This window comes from Canis lupus, chromosome 21, assembly GCF_048164855.1.
Source record: "Canis lupus baileyi chromosome 21, mCanLup2.hap1, whole genome shotgun sequence".
NCBI lineage: Eukaryota > Metazoa > Chordata > Mammalia > Carnivora > Canidae > Canis > Canis lupus.
In genome coordinates, this window is record NC_132858.1 from 36,497,973 (window position 1) to 36,520,128 (window position 22,156).

Consider the following 22,156-nt stretch of genomic DNA (forward strand, 5'->3'; position numbering starts at 1 on the left):
ATGAGTACATGGCTAATAAGCAAAATGGACCTGGAAATACTGAAGTCCATTTCATACATACAAAATATGTGGGGTATTTTGTTATTTTCTGTTCTGGAATGAGAAAAATGATTTCTTCTAAATGAAAAACACCCGACGTTAATGACCTTTTCATGACTCTAAGCCTTAAAAAAACAAACAAACATGCTCCCCAGGGTATTTTTCCCTGCCTGATCTAAATGTCAGATCTCCTCATTTTCTTCTCCTTTATATTCTCCATCCCAACACCGAGCCAACTCCCTTCTCTGATGGTGGCACGCCATTTCATTTCTAGCCTAGTGGCTGACCAAGAAATGCTGGCTGACTGAATGCCCATCTGTACTTTTTATTCTTCTCTATACATATTAATTAGCATTTCTTTTTTTTTTTCATTTTTCTTTATTCAGAAACTGTACACAGGCCTACAATGTGGTTTATGGCCATGCGGTTGAAGACTTCTAAGTACAGACACTCCAGAAGTGGTCTGTATCTAAAGATAATCACAATGCACGCTCTGTGGGGCAGCAATACAGTGCCTCAGCTTGCCCTTAACAGAACTATACACACGTATGCACCAAAAGACATACAAAGACTGTTCATAGCGGAGGTAACCTCCATGTTAGGAAACCACCCCAAAGTTCATTAATTGCAGACTGGCAAATAAAGTTTGGTGTGTCCGTACAATGAGCTGCCATACAGTACTGAGAAATGAGAATGAAGTACTGTTGGATGTACAACCACATGAATGAGTTCTAGAAACATACTGTGGAACCAATGAAGCCAGACACAAAAAGAGCACAGAACTGTATGATTCAACTGATGTTTGGGAAGAGAAGGTGGAAAACAAAATCTATGAAGACAAAAGTCATTACTCGGTGTGTAGGGGGATGGTGGTGGTGGTGATTGCTTAAGACTGGGAGAGGTAGGTTGGGGTTTCAGGGGACGTGGAAATACTCAGTGCCTTGATCTGAGTGGCAAATATATCTGTATTTTCACTTCTTAAAATTCAATTTAGGCTAAGTGCACACATATGTATTTTATATATGTACATACATAACATCTCAAAAACTGTTCCATTTGGAAAACTATCGTTAAATCTTTTGTGGGGACACTAAAAAATTATTTGCTTGGCTTTCAAGGTCCTCTGTTACCCAGCCTGATTGGTAAAGCTATTCTCTATTCCCACTGGTGGCTCACCCCATGTCAGACAGGACCTTAGGCACCAACTCCCACCTGTGATACTCCAGTGCATTTCACCAGTTGTTTCCGTATCTTGGCTATAGTAAATAACGCAAAAAAATATGGGGGTGTACATATCTTTTTAAGTGTTTTCATTCTTTTTGGAAAAATTCCCCAAAGTGGAATTGCTGGATATTTCTACTTTTATTTTTTGGTTGGACTCTCTATACTGTTTACCATAGTGGCTGCACTAATTTGTATTCTCACCAGCAGTGCAAGAGGGTTTCCTTTTCTCTACATCCTCACCACACTTGTTGTTTTGATAATACCTATTCTCAACAGATAAGGGTGCTAGCTCACTGTGGTTTTGATTTGCATTTCCCTGATGATTAGTGGTTTTGAGTACCTCTTTGTGGTCCTGGTGGCCACTTCTAGGTCTTCTTTGGGAAAGTATCAATTCAGATCTTCTGCCCATTTTTTAGTGGACTGTGTTTTTTTTGCTATTGAGTTGGTGTTCTTCATATAATTTTTCAATATTAATCCCTTATCAGATACATAATTTCCAAATATCTTCTCCCATTCCATATGTTCCCTTTTCATTTTGTTGGTTTCCTTTGCTGTGCAAAAACTTTACAGCTTGATGTGATCCTACTTGTGTATTTTTGCTTTTGTTGTCTTTAATTTTGATGTCAGATCCAAAAAATCATCACCAAGACCAATGTCAAGGAGCTACTGCTTCTTTTTTTCTAGGAGTTCTATGATTTGGAGTCTTGATTTTTTTTTTTAAGATTTATTTATTAGAGAGAGAGAGAAAGAGAAAGTAAGCATGAGCAGAGGGGAGGAGGAGAAGCAGTGGAGTCTTAAGTTCATGTTGTGTATGGTAAAATATAGTGGTCCAGTTTACCCAACATGATTTATTGAAGAGACTGTCTTTTCTGCATTGTATGTTCTTGGCTCATATGTTCTAAATTTTATCATATATGTCTGGGTTTTTTTTTTCTGGGCTGTTTCCCAGATATATGCATCTATTTTTATGCCAATTCCATACTGTTTTGATTACTATAGCTTTGTAATACAGTTGAAAATCAGGGTACATGCTGTCTTCAGCTCTGTTCTTTCTCAGGACTGCTTTGGTTATCTGGGTTCTTTTGTGGTTCCACACAAATTTTAGGGTTATTTATACTATTTCTGTGAAAAAATGCCATTGGAATTTCGATAGGGATTGCACTGTATCTGTAGATTGTGCTCTAGGTAGTGTGGGCATTTTAACAATATTTTTCTAATCCATGAACATGGAACATCTTACCATTTATTTATATCGTCTTCTATTTGTTTCACTAATGTCTTGTAGTTTTCAGTGTAAAGATCTTTCTCCCTTTAAATTTATTCCTAGCTATTTTTTCTTTCTAATGCAATTGTAAATGGTATTTTCTTCATTTCTTTCTGATACTTCATTACTAGTGTATGGAAATGCACAGTATTTCTGCATATATACTGTGTATCCTGTTATGTGACTGAACTGATTAGTTTAATAGTAGTTTGGAAGAGTGTGTGTATATGCACACATACATGTATACATATATGTGTCATCTGTGAAGAGACAGTATTGCTTCTTCCTTTTCAATCTGGATGCATTTTATTTCTTTAATTGCTTAAGTGCTCTGGCTAGGATTTGTAATACTATGTTGAATAAAAGTGCAAGACAGGGATTCCTTGTTTTGTTTCTGATCTTAGTGGAAAAGCTTGCAGCTTTTCACTGTTGAAGTATGATGTTAAAGTATGAGCTTATAATGTATGGTCTTTGTATGTTGAGGTATATTCCCTCTGTACCCACTTCGCTGAGTTTTTATCAATCATTACTTAAGGTTGAATTATGTCAAGGATTTTTCTGTGTTTGAGAAAATCAAGATTTTTATCTTTAGTTTTGTTAAGGTCGTAGAGCATGTTGATTTGCAAATGTTAAGCTACTCTTATGTCCCTGCAACAAACCCCACTACATCATGGTGTACGGTCCTTCTAACAGACTGCTGGATTCTGTTTGCTAGGATTTTGTTGAGGATTTCTGCATTTACATTTATCAGGGAGTACTGCCTACAATTTTCTTAAGTCATCTTTGTCTGATTTTGGTATCAGGGTAGTGCTGTCCTCATAAAATGAGTTTGGAAGTGTTCCCTCCTATATACATATAATTTTTACAAGAGTTTTAGAAGGACTGGTATTAATTTTTCTGTAGACGTTGGCAGAATTCATCAGTAGAGCCATCTGGTCATGGACTTATTTATTGGGAGGTTTTGATTACAAAGTAATTGGTTTGCTCAGATTTTCTATTTCTTCATGTTCCAGTCTTGTTAGGTTGTATGTTTCTAAGAATTTTTCTACTTTTTCTAGGTTGTCTAAATAACCTAGTTTGCTAGGAGATCACCACATACTTAACAAATCAAAATTTAGTATTATCAAATCACAAAAGAGTGGTGCTCTGAAATTCTTAAGCAATAAACTGTGTCCTATTTACAGAAATTAATGCAACTTGTCAATTAAAAATATGTTTTGGGGAAACAGCTTGCACTTAGTGGATAGCTCAACCTGCTGTATATATTATGCATAGCTAGACTGCTAAGTGCCAAGAGCTACAAGATACACGAATAGATTCATGAGCACATTTCTTAATCTGATTTTAATTCTTAAGAATGGCAAAGATGTGGTGGGAGGGTGATAGATTTTTTTCTACATACACTAGAACTGTCAAGTTATCAAGGCAGGTATAGGTGATGACCTAGTTCACGAATGGAGACCTGAAAGCGGGGGTGGTGATATAATTGAAAGGAAGATAGAGGAGAGTTGAGAAAACAAACAACACGAGTTCAGTTTGAGTTTCAGGTGCTAAAAAAACAGACATGTTCAACAAGCAGTTGGAAATGCGAGCCTAAAGCTCTATAGAGAAATGAGTCGACCATGGAATTTAACATGGTGAGAATAAACAGGACTATGAAAGGAGAGTGCGCGAAAAGATCACAGGTTGCAGATGGAATGTGCTGAAATGCCAACATATGGATATTTAAGTGAAAGAGAAGGAAATAGGAGCAGGCAGTGGTAGAGAGAAACCAAGTGACTAGTTTAGAGGCTATAGAGGCTGCTTCTATACAGAGTCAACAGTCAGGAATTAAAAGGGAAGGTTGCAGCAAGAAGCAAGGGAATCAAAACGTAGGATGCGCAATGAGGACTTGACATTATAATCCTAACACTGGGCATGTGAAAAAATTATGTAATACTCTCTGTGTTCAAAGACTGTGATATCACAGATTCTTACTAACTTGACAACATAAGAAATACTCTTTGCTGCTCTGAAATCCCTATAGGCATATGATATTTATGGATTCATTTGGGAACTCTGATAATATTAGCACAAATTGGTTACTTCATAATAGAAAATGACAAAAAAACTGAAAGATGAGGCACCTTGATTCTGGCTAGCTTCAAACTTGGACACAGGACTACAAATAATTTTATACCTTAAAAGCACTAAAATGTTTCTGGACAAGGTGACAGGAAACTATGACTTTCAGAGAGAAAACAAAAGTTAACAAGCAACTATGTCAAATTATTTTGAAATGAAGTATAACCTTGGAGGCCACAGAAAGACCTGGAATACTTAACAGTGTGATTAACTTATCAAAGAACCTTCCCCTTTGGTTCTAATGAGGATCTAATTCTGGTGGTCTGGTTGTTAATGGTCCAGGTGCAGAAGTGCCCCAGACGTGGGTCTGGACCTGGACTGTCACTAAAGCCTGAGCGCTCCCACCTGCCTAAGCAGGATGAAAGAGGACTGGCCTCCCAGGGGGGTTTTATCAGTGCCTTTGGAAAAAGGTGGTAAATACATAATACAAGACTCAAATTTTGTTCATAATGAAATGAGTTCTTGAGAATTTTTTTTTTAAAGGATGGAGTGAGGGTAACTTGTATCATTAGCTAAATGAACCAAACTCTTCAGAATATTTAGGTTTAGAGATCCTATAAACCAGTGGTAGTTAAATTCTTTGAGGCACAGAGTTCTCCTCATTAAAATAAAATCTTACTCAGAAACCCAATATGCAAAACAGATTAAAAACGAACTCACTCTGCTTTAATAAGAGAGATGCTGCCTGTGTGCATGTCTGGTGGAGGAGAGAGGTGTCTCCCTTCCCGAAACCCACTTTTCAACAGCAGCCCAGGAGGTTCCAAGGAACTCAACTAGGACCAAGTTTTAGCTCAGCTTCTGATTTTACAAATGGGGTACTGAAACCCAGGTAAATTAACTGCCTTGTTGAAGATCAAAGAGCTAATCATGGAAAGGCCAGGACTGTACCTCAGGTCTCCTTTTGAAGTGTGAACCATTTCCCAGAGCTGGGAAATTACAGTACCATTAACAGTCTCATTACCAGTGCTGCAAGTTCTTGTGAACTTTTGCCTGACTCCCCTGAAAATGACTCATGGATTCCTTCTTCATTTATCCCTCTATAATCACCATTCACACTCCTTTGTAGTAACATGTTGCCCTACTTTATGAGTACATTTGTCTTTTTGAGATTAGACTGTGAGCACAGACATGTCTTACTGTGCATCACACCTACCTGATATGAGATCTGGTCACTGGATGAACAAATCAGTGTTTTAAATTTACGAAGACCTAAGATTCGTCACAGAAAATTATCTAGCACCTTTTCTATAGGCCTATGTTTATTTTCAATAATCTTAGCTATATCTCAAGGAAATATTTGTCCTTCAGTGTGTTTAATAATTTCCCATAAAAGTAAGAGTCATTAAGGCAAAAGATTCAAAAATCTGTTACTGAAATCTTGTGTTAGGGGGACTTTCACTATAAATACATAACCTGACAAGTTATCCACAGAGAGTAAAATACCTGCATATTCAGGATAGCAAATAGTGAGAGGGCTCTTTTTGATTTTTTCCTCGAAGAGATCCTTCTTGTTTAGAAAAAGTATAATAGATGTATCTGTAAACCATTTGTTGTTACAAATGCTGTCAAACAACTTCATGCTTTCATGCATTCGATTCTGTAACAGAAAATAACATAATCCGTTTGTCTCAATGGCAAGGATTTTGAGGACTATTACTTTTAAAAAAGTGTTAGAACAGAATAGAGCTTAGTCTGCTGAAAAGTAAGATACCAAGCAACACATTCCTGCCATTTAGGAACAAGTACACTTGATTACAGGTGAGGTGAATGTATACACCAATCATCACTTTTTGCATTCAACCAGTACTTGTGGAGCGCCCACTGTGTGTCACTGTGCCCAGAAACACCCTGCTGCAGGACCCTGAAACCTACAGATGCCAAGTGCGAACATCTGAAGAGAGACCTCACTGTTACAGAGTGAATCAAAGTTTCCATTAAAAGACAAGGAGGGAAAAATAAATAAATAAATAAAAGACAAGGAGGGTTTTTAAAGATTAATGTATTAAACTGAACAAGCTGAAACACGATTAGCCCAACGTTCTAAATATAATGATGTATCAGGGAAGGAAACCTCCAATGCTGTTTCCTGCCCTTCTAGTATCTGTGGTTTCTAAAAGGACACCGATGAATTTTATAGCATCGAAAGGAGAAAAATGAAAGAATGATGGTACAGAGTACCTGCTGCACTGTAACTGTATGTACTTGACTTTAAAAATACAAAAAGTGACATTTCGAACTTTTCCCCCCCATCTGAACTAAAGTTAACTTAAAATGACAGAGTTCTGGGGCATGTGGGTGGCTCAGTGGTTGGGCATCTGCCTTTGGCTCAGGTCATGATCCCGGGGTCCTGGGATCGAGTTCCATATCGGGCTCTCTGCAGGGAGCCTGCTTCTCCCTCTATGTCTCTGTGTCTCTCTCATCAATCAATAAATAAAATCTTAAAAAGAAAAAATGAGCCTTAGATTATTGTGAGAACTAACTTTCAGTTACTATGTAGATACTAGACATAGGAAGTGCACAGGTAAGTACATAGGGTTGAAGTGAGATTAACTCTGTCTTTTCTTATTTTAGGGGTTCATCTGTGCTTCTTGAGTGAGTATACTTCTCTTATTATATAAACAGAAGAGCTAGAGGGAAAAAAAAAAAGCCAGCTGAACTTTCAAATAATTCACGCATTAGCAAGAATTACTCAATTTTTCTCAGAAAAATTCTTGGCAACATCTCCAGCCCTTTATATTTCATGCTTATTCTTTAACAGTGGTTCTACTTGCCATTTCTTCATCTTCAGCTAGAACCAGGTCATAGTCACTCAGGGCCACACAGAAGATGATGGCGGTCACCCCTTCGAAGCAATGAATCCATTTCTTCCGCTCTGATCTCTGTCCTCCCACATCAAACATTCTGTCAGAAAAACAGTGAGTTTGACATCGCATTAAATGTTCAAAAGCTCTGAGGGGTTCTATAATATCATCCCGCCCCCCCCGAAAAAACTCCAAATTTCAGGGGGATGTCGGATGGAAAGGGGAACATTATGGGAGGAAAATGATGTCACAAATTGGTGTTGGCAAAGGGGAAAAAAGTCTGGTTTTCAAATTTTTGATTGAAAACAAAGCCCAAAATACCCTCAAAAAACAACACATTCATTAACATATGAGAACACTTAGATCAGAACATTAAAGCAGATACAAATGAGTGGACTGGACTATGAGTAAACACTAAGAAGTCACAGGAAGCAGCCAGGCAATGCAGAGATAATAGAGTATATTCAATTTGCCAAAGTCACAGAACATTACAGTCAGAGTACATGGTCCCCTCTGCCCCACTTTAAAATGTTGCCCTTTCTCCCAGAGGCCGCAGGTAGGACTTTTACATAGAGAAGAAACCTTATTCCAGGTAAGAAAAAGCTGAGCAAGCAAGTGATATTTACATGGGGCAAACAGGTTACCTAAATTAAAAAAGTAAAACCATATTAAAGGAACAAAAGAGATGAAACAGGACATAAATGTGTTGCCCTACTGAACAGGTTCAAAATTTAGAGTGAAAATACTCAATTTTTCTACAACATATGACAACAGACCACTGTAGCTTAGTGCAGGGTAGGAAGACAAACCATGTGAAAACAATGGTCTTTCCTCATCTTTTCCTTATAAGACTTTTTTATTACGTTAAGCAAAAGTTGAAATTCACATGGATGTTATGCAACCTAGAAATAACCAATTATATAATGGAAACACTATGCAAACTGGTACATTTTAAGAGGCTCCATTTATCTAGATGTCGCACTAATTAAAACAGTCCCTATTTAATTCTCAGGCAAAAAGAATTTCCCTGCAGAGTAGTATTGGCCTATAAACCAAATCTGAGTACCTCAACTGATATTGTTACTTTTATCATCATTCAAGTGCCCTTCATTCTTTTGGGTTAGAGAACTGTTTATTAAGTGTGCTATATCACAAAATGATTCTACCACACAATAAATTAAAACGGGTAAGACCTAAAAAAAGAGAGCTGACGGTAAAGATCAAATAAGGAAAATAGAAAAGAAATTAAATGGTTACCATCTGTTAAACTGCCAAGGAAAACAGTTTGAAGATAACCTTATCCAAAAGACTTTATTTTGGGTAACTTCTTTGATCCAATGGCACGAATATCCTGACCACTCAATATAAAGTAACAACCAAACCCATCTCACCCCCTCCCACAATTTCCTCCTGTGATGGTGGGTTTTAGGTGTCAATTTGGCTAAGCAGTTATTTAGTCCAACACTGACGTAGGTGCCGCTGTGAAGGGATATCACTGCTGTGGTTGACAACTATAATCAGTTGTCTTTCAGTAAAGAAGATTATCCCTGATAATGTGGGGAGACTTCCTCCAGTCAGCTGGAAGCCTTAAGAACAAAAACAGGTCTTCCTAGAAGGAAAAGAAATTCTACCCTAGGATGGCAACATCAGTTCCTGTCTGAGCCCTAGGAGCTTGCGCTGGCCAGCCCTCTGGTCACGTGAGTCAATTCCTTGAAATGGACCAGCCTGACTGATATAAATTTTAGGACCCACAGTGGGGAGCTGCTGTGACAAGTGGCTGTAGAACGAACTGGGTAAGAAGCAGAGGCTGGAAGGATCCTGAATCACTCAACAGAGAAGTCCAGACTACTCTGAAAAGATGGTTGGTTAGAAATACAACACAGAAGGTAGCAATTTTGGAGATCTCGGGAGTGCAAAGGATGGTGGGGTCCTTTCCTACCTTAGAGGATACGTGAATGTTAAAGATGTTTTTGAGGAGTTCTCAGAAGGAATGTGAGAAACACATTCTTGGACACTGGAGAAAAGGTAATCCTTGGTGTAGAGTCACAAAACCTCTGCTAGAAGGCTCTAGTACTGGATGTTAGGAGATGAACTTGAAGAGTAGTTGAGGAAATTTCCTAGCAAAGTGTGCAGAGTATGGTTTTGTTTCTCCTTGTTGCTATCGTAAAAAATATGAGGAAAGAGAGAGAAGCAGAGGAAAACCAGGGAAGAAGGCCATGTGACCAAGGCCAAGGAACGCAGAGCATTTCCAACCAGTACCAGAAGCAAGAGAAGATTCTTCTGTAAAGCTTCTAGAAGGAACACAGTCCTGCTGACATGTGGATTTCAAACTTGGAGGCTCCAGAACTATGAAAGGATAAATTTATGTTGCTTTATACCACCTCACTTGTGGAAACTTGCGACAGCTACCCTAGGAATGAATATATCCCTCTTGCTTTTATTTCTCACTCTAGCAATTTATTACCTCCTGATAATTATAATATTTACTTCATCTTGCCTCCTCCTGTCCCAACAATGTAAAGACAAGACTTTGTCATACTTCATAAATATTTGTTGAGTGAATGAACTACGTCTACAGAATATTTTAAAATGCCTTCAAATGATAATAGACAAACCTTATTTCCTTGTTCAAGATCTAGGTCTTCCAGTTATGCTGTGGGATGTTACGTGTAAGGGAGCTTTACCTTGATAATCCAGTATTTTAACTACAGAAGAAATCTCAGCTTATTTTAACAATGAACGAGGGTCATTCATAGATTTGTCATAAACAAAGAACCTTCCATCTAAACAAGTACTTCTCAAACATTAGTGTAGATCAGAATCACCAGGTGGGCAAAATTGATGCTGCTGATCTGGGGACCATACTTTGGGAATCACTGGTCTTAACTCATTAAGCCAAGGAGCAAAAATGACTAAAATCTGATGTTACAAATAACTGTGCATAAGGCAGTATTCCTTTTTCACACATTAGAATTATCTTAAAATTCCGATTTTTTTTAAATTAACCAAAAACAGAACAAAATAATATGTTCCCCTTCAGATGAACAGATGAGAGTTTTTTTTCTAGCATCAAAGAGGGAATGAATTTGAGTTTTCTTAGGTTTCTTTTTTTTTTCTTTTTTTTTTTTTTCGGGGAGGGGACGGAAAAGGTATACAGGGATATTGAAGATTCTGAGATGTTCTGATATTCTCAGACTGTCCTATGAGACCAAGACCGACTGGTACGAAGCCAGATGACCCTACAGGCATATCCACCCTATACATATAACGTACTCCAAAACCCATTTCACATTTATACGACTATAGAAAAGGAAGAGAAATCTATCTTACAATTTTATAAGAGAAGGGATGCTATAATTCTCTATTTGGCAAAAAGTAAAGTGGTTGATTCCTTAAAGCAAAATGATCCACGCAGACACTTTCCACAAACGCCTAGTCAGAGAGGTGAGAATATGTATTCTTAAATTACAATGCCTTATTGCCTCCTCTTGAATTTAATTCTGATCATACAAAAAACTAAGCGAAACCGAAATTTTACATCAGCTGTTAAAATGAAAGAACGAATTACAATACAAAACACGAAAACGAGAAACACAGGAACTCCTGCAGAATCATTCTAAGTCTCCTTCTGCCCTCGTTCTCCCCAGCTCCGTGCATTTTCTCCTCAGACTGTATTTGTTAAAGCCATTAGCTGAACATAACAATATAAGCTTGCTTTTAAAATAGGGTGTTTAAAAAAAGAGTAAACAAAAAGCAAAAAAAAAAAAAATCAGAATCTAAGTAAAAACAAACAAAAAAACCCCCAAAACTTTGAAGCCTCATTCTGACAGTGAGTTTCCTTAAAATTATAACTTTAAGATAAATGTAATAATAATAGTTCCCAGATCAGACCTATCAGACTATTTAAATATTAATGTTTTACTATTCCCCACTTTGGTCATTTAATATCCTAGAAGTACTGAACAGATTAAAAGAAAGTAAATGATTTTGGTAAGAGCTACTGCCAGCCAAAGAATGTCCACTGCCAGCTTACAAACTGGCGAAAACAGAAAGGAATTAAAAGGAGATGAAAAAGTTGATCATGTATTTAAGTACAAAGTTACATGGTCAGATAAACTATGAATTGTAATTCTGTTTTTTAAAAAAAGCAGGCAATGTTTTTTTTTGGGGGGGTGGAGGGAAGCTGCTATGGAAAATTAAAATTCAATTTTGGTTTTCTGGAAAATCAATTACAGGAACCACTGATAAATTAGTGGGATAAATTAGTGACTAATGATAATAAACATATTTAAAATACTTATAGAAGAGGGGCATCTGGGGGGCTCAGTCAGGTCAGCCTCTGACTTGATTTCAGCTTGGGTCGTGATCTCAGGGTTGGGAGATCAAGACCGATGCCAGGCTCCATCCTGGGCATTGAGCCTACTTAAGACTCTCTCCCCCTCCTCCTTTCCCATGTCCTCAGGTGCACGCATGCTCTTGCTCTGTCTCTCTCTCTCCTAAAAAATAAGATACTTATAGAAGGAATCAGAAGTACATTTGCATCAGTATAGTTGCATATATGTAACTGTACTTCCCACGACTTGTAACAGTGACCTTCAAGAATATTTTCATCTTTGACTAGGAAACTTTAGGTGCTTTCAGAAATTCTGCTTCATTAAAACTGTTTCAGAGCATTAGGGCTATCTGAAGCACAGTCCAATAACTTTTTTCATACTTTAAAAAAGAGGAACATAGGTCTGAAAATTAATGTTTCACTAAACTTCCCTGAGTCTCATTCATTATGAAATGAGTGTATTGGACAAAACAAGTTCTGAGATCCCTTGCATTTCTACAGGCTACAATTCAGTACTTCTCTGCTCAAACTTCATTAAGTTAGTATTTAGCATACTCTAAATGACATTTTTCATCATGAAAAAGTGCAAACATTTGAATGAATAAAAACTTTTAAAAGGTACCCTTCATTTTTACCATTTCCATAAATAAGCATATGTACAATCAGTAAAATTCTAAGAATACATGTTAACACTTTCTCCAAATATGCAATATCAGAGCAATATTTTCTATTTAGAAATAAAAGCTAAAAATTATTTTTATTTAAATCACTTTGAAAATATAAACAAGAGATTTGCATGTTCATTTTTTCTTAAATAAAAATTAAATATTCCTAAGAATGTTTCCTGTCCTTCTTCATCCAAAATATTGTCTGTCTAATCACCTTTCTTTACTGAACAAGGTATTTTATACCTAAATTTGTAAATGATATGCTTTAAAGCTACTTACTTAAAATGGAGATCTTTGAAAGTAAAATGGGTTTCGACAATTCCTGTTGTTTTCACTCTGGTTCTGAGAACATCCTGCTGAGTTGGGATATAATTTGGTTGTGCTATTCTGTCCAAGTCATTCAAATAGCTGAAGAAATAAATAAAATAATAGTTAATATAGCCCTTAAAGATCATCTACATCAAGAAGTAAAACATTTTGATGCATGCAATATCATAAATCAATGGAAATTTTTATATTTCTGTGTAATGATGTAAAAATACAACCAATTTAAGTTTATATGTTATACAATTCCCACTGAAATGAAAATGTATACTTCTCCAGCCACAAAGCCCTTTTAACATTTTCTAAGTACTGTGTACTTTGTTTCCTAAGGACACGAATTAGTAATTCTCCTTGTTAGAAACAAAACAGAATAATTTCTTAAAAACCACACACAACCAATTGTACACTAGGAGTCAGCTTCTTAAAAGTCTTTATTACACTTTTTTTAAGTAGCATGTATTTCTTTTCTGGACATTACTCTTGTTGAGGAGTTACAAAGACTGAAGTTTTTGAGAAAGTAATGAGTAGATCTCCAGCCAAAGGCTAAATTCAATACTATTCTTTTTCAGCCAGCTTTAAGTTACAAATAGGAAAACACTACGCACGCTCTTTTACTCTGCATTTTACTGGTTCTCTAAATAAATATTCATATTTGGGGATCCCTAGGTGGCTCAGCGGTTTAGTGCCTGCATTTGGCCCAGGGCGCAATCCTGGAGTCCCGGGATCGAGTCCCACGTCAGGCTCCCTGCATGGAGCCTGCTTCTCCCTCCTGCTGTGTCTCTGCTCTCTATGTCTATCATAAATAAATAAATATTTAAAAAAATATATTCATATTTTACTTCTCACTGGTTTTAGCCACCCACCCGTTCAATACTCTTTGCCAACAATGTCAAATATGTTATGCTACTAAAATGCAGTGGTGTCATACCATGCGATTATTTTTGTAAATTATTCTGTGTCATTTTATATAGTAAATAATGTTATAGAAAGTCCAGGTATGAAGAGAGTAATGTGAACCTGAGTGGTGAAAGAAGCCTTCATGGGTGGGGAGGGTTGTAAACAGAAATCTGAATGATGAGGGATGTGAACAGAAAAAAAGAATGCAATCCAGATCAGGAGAGTAGTCAAACAGTATGAGGAGGCAGGAATTGTCAGATCTTGCTTCTCACAAAGTAAGGCCCCCAGGAAGTTGTGCATAAACTCAAATGAGAAGTCTGGAATTAATTCTAAATGGGAAGCTTCCCAACAGTGTTTTCTGATACTAGAGTGCAGTGGTCAAAGATAATTTAGAAGATTCACATCTGTGTTTATTACAGAGGCACCAACTACTACAACTTTAATGGACGTTATCTTCTGAAACTGTTCCTTAGCCATTTAGAACAGATCTTACAAACAAAAGGAGCTCAATAAATATTTGATTTGTAGAGATGGAGTTGAAAAGCTATCGAAACACTGAATTAGTAATCAACAGTGTTTTAGACAGTTAAGTATATGTATGTGATATTGATACCAGAATTCATAGAGCATACCTGGAGTTATCTGCATTGTATTTATTGAACTTAAAATAATCTTATTATCACATTGCTGATAATCCCCTAGTACTCTGTGTTTTTAATTCCACATATATAATGATATACAGTATTGTAAAAAAAAAAATCTAATAAACACATGGCAATATTTTACGAATTGTCCCTCTGAAATAGTGTGTTAATCTTATTTAAAATGCACTTTGATTACTCCCATACATTTATTTGCTTAAAAATGCTACTCAATAGTCTCTAAAAATAATGCACATTCATATTTCAATAACACAAATTAATCCGGCATTGGGAAAAACTCCAATTATTTAAAATGATCATGAATTTCAAGTAAATTGGTAGTTAGATAGTCCCAGTGGGCAACTTGGCAACATCTCCCATCTCTAGCCCAAAACTCAGAAATCAAGAGGCTCTGTGACCACTATGGAGAAAAAGATTTCTAGGACTTCCTTCATTCTTGAAAAGTGGCTCCCTTGTTGCCATCGTGAAGTCAGAACTACTAGTAATGAAATACTGGGGAACCAAAATGACTTATTTTTCCAGTGCATACCCCGATACTTGAGCACACGGGACAAGTCTTGGTCATTAGACTGCAGTGGTCCAGGAAGTCCCATCATACAGGGAAAGTGACTTCAACCGATCATCTCTGAGAAGGACCCCTTAATTACTGCAAAAGCTCCCCTAGCTGGGCTCTACTCAGAGCAATCTTCTCAACATGAGTGATTCCCATTTTAGCTCTTTCTGCAGGAGCTGGTGGTGCCAAAGCAAATAATATGGTCTAAGAATCGTGTTCTTCCTGTAAATCATTTTCTTCTAATTTCTCTTCGAGCTTCTGTAAAGTATGGTTTATTCATTCACTCATTATTAAACAAGAGCATAGCAAATGACAACTGTGTGTCATGGAGAAAGCACACAGGGTGAAAACAGACCGCACTGAATTTACAGTGTAGTGGCAGAGACAGAAAATCATTTCAACACAAATAAAAATTACCTCAAATGTAAATCTGTGAGTGCTCTGAAAGAAATATTTTGTATTTTAAGTATGTAAGACAGGGAGGCAAAGACCTTATCTGTGAGTCAAGGCATATATCCTAAGAAAAGATGACACCAGTTGGAGAGGGGAGCTACATATTCAGTAACATGTTACATATACATATAGAAAATACATACAAAATAATATGTATATATTATATAGCTTACATAGTCATAAAGCATTAGAAATACAGATTAGGGGTCGCCTGGGTGGCTCAGTGGTTGAGCGTCTGCCTTCAGCTCAGGGCGTGATCCCAGGGTCCTAGGATCAAGTTCCACATCGGGCTCCCTGCAGGGAGCCTGCTTCTAACCTCTGCCTCTGTCTCTGTCTCTCCAAAGAATAAATAAATGAAATCTTAAAAAAAAATATATAGAATAGGAAATACTAATAAAAATTGGTATGGGTTACACAGTAAGGTGTATTTACTCCCTCACACTAAATCACAGAACAGAAACTGAGTATTCTTATGTGTAGCCAATGACCTGCTGAGTGATAATTGGGGAGAGCCGTAACCTATTTCTCACTGTGGTGAAATGGGTGTATTTACCTAGTCCTCTCTAGTAACCATCATCTTCTCTCTCACCCTCATTTGTGTCCCTGAACACCAGTAGCTGTCAAGAAAATGGAATAAAGTAAAAGGAGCACAGAGCACATGTATTAAGACCAGTTAATGCTACTCATATCTGACATTTTTGACTGTGTCTGCTAGATTATGGAAACAAACACTTGATTTTTTAATTTTTATTTATTTTTTTTACTGTAGCTAGATCACCAAGCAGAAAGCTCCCTGACCAGGTTTTGCTTTATGAACTCTCAGTGGCCACCACTTAGAAAATCAGGGCAGGTTTTTCTTACAAAATACTGTACTTAGCTATCTGTAAATGATATCTAATGCAACAGAGCACATACAATTGACAATTTTCAAGCGTAGAGATATTTTACTCAATGAGGAAACATCTTGGGATCACCATACACCCCTCTAAAAGAGGTACATCTCATGCAGGGTGCCTGTCACTGGACAAATAATTCTTCTCAGGCACTTTTAAGTTTAGTGAAAAGAACCAAATCAGCTCCCCTCCCCTTGGGCTGGCCCCACGCAAACTTGAGATACGCTCAAATTCAGGGTGAACTTTGCAAAGTTCCAGTTTACTTTCTTGGAAATATGCTGCCAACAGTCTATTCTGAATGTTTCAATTAGAGTTACATAAGGGTGAGTCTCTTGAGACACCTCCGAACACAAAGGAAATAACAGCAATGCTATCTACAAACACACCAAAAAATCCAGAAAAGTTTTCAAATACTGTCATCCTGAATATCCTGAGTTTTACAAGAAATGTGTCAGCCAGTTCTGCAATAGCACTGACTTGGAGGTATATTTGACTTGCAAGAAATTATTCATGATAGTTTAGTTCTGAAGTCATGATTACTTACTATGCTGCAGAGTCATTAAGCTGGTACTCTCGGGATCTGTTGAAACAGGCTTGCACGCCACTATCTTTCCACAATCTCTTTATAACTCCAGCAAGTTCTGCAGTCATAAAACCTTCTTCAGCAGCTCCAGCAAGCACAAAGAGTTGGCGGGCATCATCCTGAACATTCAAAGACCATTTTTTTTTTAATAAGTAAAAAAGGGAGACATTACAGATTAAAAGTACAGAGGGAGGCATTCTAGATTACGAAAAGTGCAATCATGCATTTCCTTTGTTTTTCATTGGGGTCATGGCTTTTAGTTCTCTGAAGCACCACTTAAAAAAAATGGCTTAACCAAAAGAGCATAACCTTAAATCACAGGTCTATGTTTTGTAATATTAGTAATAAGCGGTCAAGGCTCCAGGAAACTAGAAGAATGACTTACACCTACAGGTCATGAGGGGACACATTAACCAGCTATTTGCTATCACTGACGGTTTATTGTGCACTCATCAGTTTTACAAACAGAGAACTAATGTATGCCTTACCCCTCCCACCCAAAATGTTTCTAAGAAACACACTAACATTGCTAGAGATTATTTTAAGGGAGAATCTCATTAAATGTTGGCTTTCTGATATTCTCTATGGAAGCAAAAGAAATTCAGAGAGGGAGAAATCAATGTGGAATAAACGATAATAGCTTTACAGAATGATCTGAAATTTTCAGGAGACCTTAAGATGTGTATACATTAAAGCCAAGGGGCAGGAGGTGGGAGCAGGTGTTTGTTAATGCAGGCAGAGGATACAAACACAGCTATGAAGTAGAAATACTCATGATGCATATTGAAGACAGCATGCAAAATATTTTAAATGAAGGAATGATGCATATAAAGTTATTAAATTTTCCTTAAGTTTTGAGACTACAAATACTTATTCTGATCCATAGGTAACCAACCACAGTAGGTGAGCACTTCCAAAGGAGTTGTGACAAGGATGCAATTCTAAATTTTCTACTAGCCATATTTTTTTAAAAGATGAAATTAGTATAAAAAGACTTTATTTAACCTGTACATAAGATAGCCTTTTAATGTGTAATCAAGATAAAATTATTGAAACATTTCATATTTCTATTCATATTCAGTCTTCAAAATCTGGCATTTATTTTATATAGACAACACACCTCAATTCAGATTAGACACATTTCCAATACTCAATAACTATATGTGGGGAGTAGTTATAATGCTGCATAACACAATTCCAGTTTTCAGGTAAAAATACAGTTAATCCAAAAATAGGGGAGATGTGAAGTTGCTAACTTCACAGAGATTCTCTATAGCCAGAGACTTGTAGCTTTATGTTAACTGGGTGGACAATCCCTAATTTCTCTCAAGGGCATTTCCCCAAAGTATTAGAGTACATTTTTATAAAGTGATGGCAAACACAAGGAAGGTACACAGTAGAGAAGCACTTGGTGACACAGGATAGCAGAGTACTTGCTGACAGTATAAATTCATTTTGCTGCCAATTTGTGAATTTTTTTTTCCTCCCATAGAACCCACAGTGAAAAATAATTAAGTAACTCAGCATGGGAACCTTTTATTCAAGCATATGTTTCCCTTTTTAGTAAATTACAAGATAAATGCAATGTACGCAAGCAATGCATGTACAACAAGCCTTAATAAAAGTTAACATAATAGAGTTTTAAGTCATTCTTAGCACCATTTACCTAATTGCAGTAAACAACTATTCACTTTTCCAAATAACTACCTATATATGAGAAATTTTTAAATTTGGTCATTTTTATTAATTGAACATCAAACATAATTTTCTCCATCCATTTCAGATAAATATTTTTCAGAACACCTGGGTGGCTCAGTGGTTGAGCATTTGCCTTCAGCTCAGGTCACGGTCCCGGGGGTGTCCTGGAATCGAGTCCTGCATCAGGCTCCCTGCATGGAGCCTGCTTCTCCCTCTATGTCTCTGCCTCTCTCTCTGTCATGAATAAATAAATAAAATCTTAAAAAAAGAAAAAAAAAGTCTACTAAGTGAAAAATATTTTTCTAAGATTTATTTGAGAGAGAAAGAGAAAGATACAGCACGAGTGGGATAGGCAGGAAAGGGGAGAGAGAGAATCTCAAGCAGACTCTATGCTGAGTGCAGAGCCCCACGTGTGGCTTGATCCCAGGACCCTGAGATCATGACCATCAGCTGAAACCAATAGTCGATTGCTATCTGACTGTGCTACCCAGGCATCCCTTACTTAGGAGGTTTAATGAGCTTTCCTCATATTTATTCAATTTCAATAAAATTTCTTGGTAGAAAACACTAATGCCCTGTGGTATGGGTCATAAGATCACATTCTCTTCAAACTTTCTACAAAGAAGCCTGAAGAAAAAACACGAGAGACTTTGGAAAGTATATTTATAAACTATATTCTGTTGCATTCAAAAATGTCTTCTTCACAAAATGTAGTCTCTTTTTCTTTTTTTTTTTTTTTTGGTCTCTTTTTCTTAAGAGGCTAATTAAAATATTCACTTCCATGTCATTAGGAGGACATTCAGATGTCTGTAGATGAACTTTAAGGTAATAAATCTAAGCAGGAGTGTACTTTAGAAATTATTCTACCTATATTATTGTTTTGTATAAAAAGACCCTGGGGCACAGAGAGTTGAGGCAACTCATTTAAAGTTTCACAGCTAATTGCTCACCCAATCACACAAATCAGCAAGGAGTCAGTAAACAGCCATTGCCCAAGACAAGACAAATGTTAAAACTGCAGAATGATAACAATGATCCTACCTGGCCATGGAATGAGATCTTTTCAAAATTTATGTAAAATAATGTTTCTTAAAACATTTAGAAAGCTAAACATAAGTGCATCAAAACAGTGTGACGTGGGGTAGAAAAATATTGGCATCACCAAAGACAATACTGAAGTTTAATCAGAAGGGACACAGCTTAGTAAAGCAGAACAGGTAGTCATTTATGTTGCTGAAAGAAGCATTTGCCAGGCAATTTGTGAGTAGCAAGGAAAAATCCAGGAGTAGCCAAGTTAGTATGTTTTCAAACTACTACAAAAAAAATCAGATGATGGAGAAAATATAAGTTCCAGTTCACATAACTATGTGCTCTGGGAACTCAGAAAGGAATTATGAAATGCTTCGGTGTCAAGAGACATGTAATAGGGCCCCTTTTCCCACTGATGGTCAGGGAACACTTGGCATGCTTTATTTAGTGATTGTGCATTTTATTAAAAGTTGTCACCCACTCTATGAGAATTAGGAAGAGTCCTTCTGGGCTGGGGAAGGGAAGACAGGAACTGTGACAGCTGTCTTCTGACATATTAAGTAAGGATCATTAAAGGTAAGATAGGTATTTAGATGTAAGGCTTTTACGAATTCTTAAGGCAAAAAATACCAGATTTCAATTCCATATGAACAACACTTCTTAACAATTAAAGCCATCAAAAAAGGGGGGGGGAGGAATCAAAGATTGAAGTGTTTAAGCAAAGGCCAGATGATTATTTATGGTAATACAGCAAACAGAATTCATGAATGAGATTAGAGATTTAAACAGAAAATATCAGAAAGTCCTCTATAATAGAAACTAAACAATATGATATAGGAGTCTTAAAAATAGGGACAACTCTAAATTTTTGGCCACAAGGATAATGTATTACTGTCATGATTGATACGTGTATGGAAATCTTTTGTTCCAGTGACTTAGCTCAATTTTTTCAGCAATAACATTAGTCAACAATACTGAATACCACATATGAGAAGTACTCATATACTTAATGTACCACATTTCTATAGGATACAATCACTCCTATAAATTTAAGATAACTATATTGCTTTTATCAAAGTTAGTATATCTTTGGGATGCAGGGTGGCTCAGCAGTTAATCATCTGCCTTCGGCCCAGGGCGTGATCCCAGGATCCAGGATTGAGTCCCGCATCGGGCTCCCTACGAGGAGCCTGCTTCTCCCTCTGCCTCTCTGTCTCTGCCTCTCTCTGGGTCTCTCCTGAATAAATAAGTAAATCTTAAAAAAAAGAAAAAGTTAGTATATCTTTAAGGAAATCCTAAGAATAGTGGAGTCACTACTCCATGGCTCATGGTGCCAATCCCAGATATTTCAAGAACTGCTTTGGGGGGCGTGCCGGAGTGGCTCTCAGGTCAGGATCTCAGAGTTGTGAGATCAAGCCCCACAGGGCTCTCTGTTCAGCAGGGAGTCTACTTGAGATTTTCTCTCTTCCTTTCCCTCTACCCCTCCCCACCCACTGACCCCCGCTCTTGCTCACACTCTCAAAAAATAAAGATCTTTAAAAAAAAAAAAAAAAAGACGCTGCTTTCAGAAATACATAAATGTAAAACATTTTTCCCCCTCAAAACACAAATGTAATCAAAGTTAAAATGACTGAGGCAAGAAAAGAGGAAGTCATTTTTCTTTTTTCCCATAGCAGTGCTTAACAGGGTTGGGGGGAACCTAAAAATAAAATAATCTAAGTTAATTTTAACTAAATTGCAGACAGCAAAATTTCTGACTAAATTGCAGTGAGCATGAGCTTCTCTGTATCAAGAAAGGAGATTACAATAAATAGACAAATATAAGTTTTATACATATATTTGACTCATAAATATGTGTTTATTTTTAAGCTAATAGAATAAATATTTCAGCGTTTTTTGGATAGATAATAGAACCTATGGTCAAAAGAGATATAAAAATATGTGCTACCTGATATATGAATTAAGGAAAATTAAAAAAAAATACTATGCTGGAAAGGTTAATTACATTTCAAATGAAGGCTAGTACCTACCACTTTGCCACATACATCAATCAGTATTTCTCAGAATCAAAAATAACATAATCCTATAACGATCTCTTAGTTCTCAAACATAAGCCAGAATACAAAACTAATTCAAACATTCATCTGGAAAAATAACAAGTAGAAATAAACTAGGAAGATTTTGACCAAGGATACTGGGGAAGGAGAGCTAAAATTCTCTGGTATTAAAAACCTAAATATGTAGAACCCTCTGGTATTAATGCAAATCAACAGGGGAAAAATTCCAAATCTGAACTTATATGACAAAGGTGGCAAGGTAAATTAGTAGGAAAAGATATGAATATTTAAAAAAATAACCCTACTAAATAATTAGATAGCCATCTGAAGAGGAAAAAAAAATAATGTAGATCTCTACTCCATGCATAACACAGTTTTGGAGTGATTAAAGAACAAATACAAGAATAATATTAAAATTCACTCCCCTAAAAAAACATTTAAAATGAATATTTAGTAAATCTTTGAGAGATTTTCTAAATTTAAACATAATAGAAGAAAGAACAGAGGAAGATTTAAAAAACAAAAACTGTACGAATAAAGGCGGTAGGGGATCC

General features: G+C 36.6%; 1 protein-coding gene across 1 annotated transcript in view; it reads right to left on the bottom strand.

Moving 5' to 3' along the window:
• Window positions 1-22,156, bottom strand: part of GNAI1 (G protein subunit alpha i1) — an 80,705-nt gene that overhangs the window by 2,110 nt on the left and 56,439 nt on the right. Inside the window, exons 4-7 of the mRNA XM_072791390.1 lie at window positions 16,780-16,937; window positions 12,733-12,861; window positions 7,423-7,552; window positions 6,095-6,248 (exon numbers count right to left, since the gene is read on the bottom strand). Coding sequence (XP_072647491.1) covers window positions 6,095-6,248; window positions 7,423-7,552; window positions 12,733-12,861; window positions 16,780-16,937 — 571 coding nt within the window. The remainder of the gene's footprint in view (window positions 1-6,094; window positions 6,249-7,422; window positions 7,553-12,732; window positions 12,862-16,779; window positions 16,938-22,156) is intronic.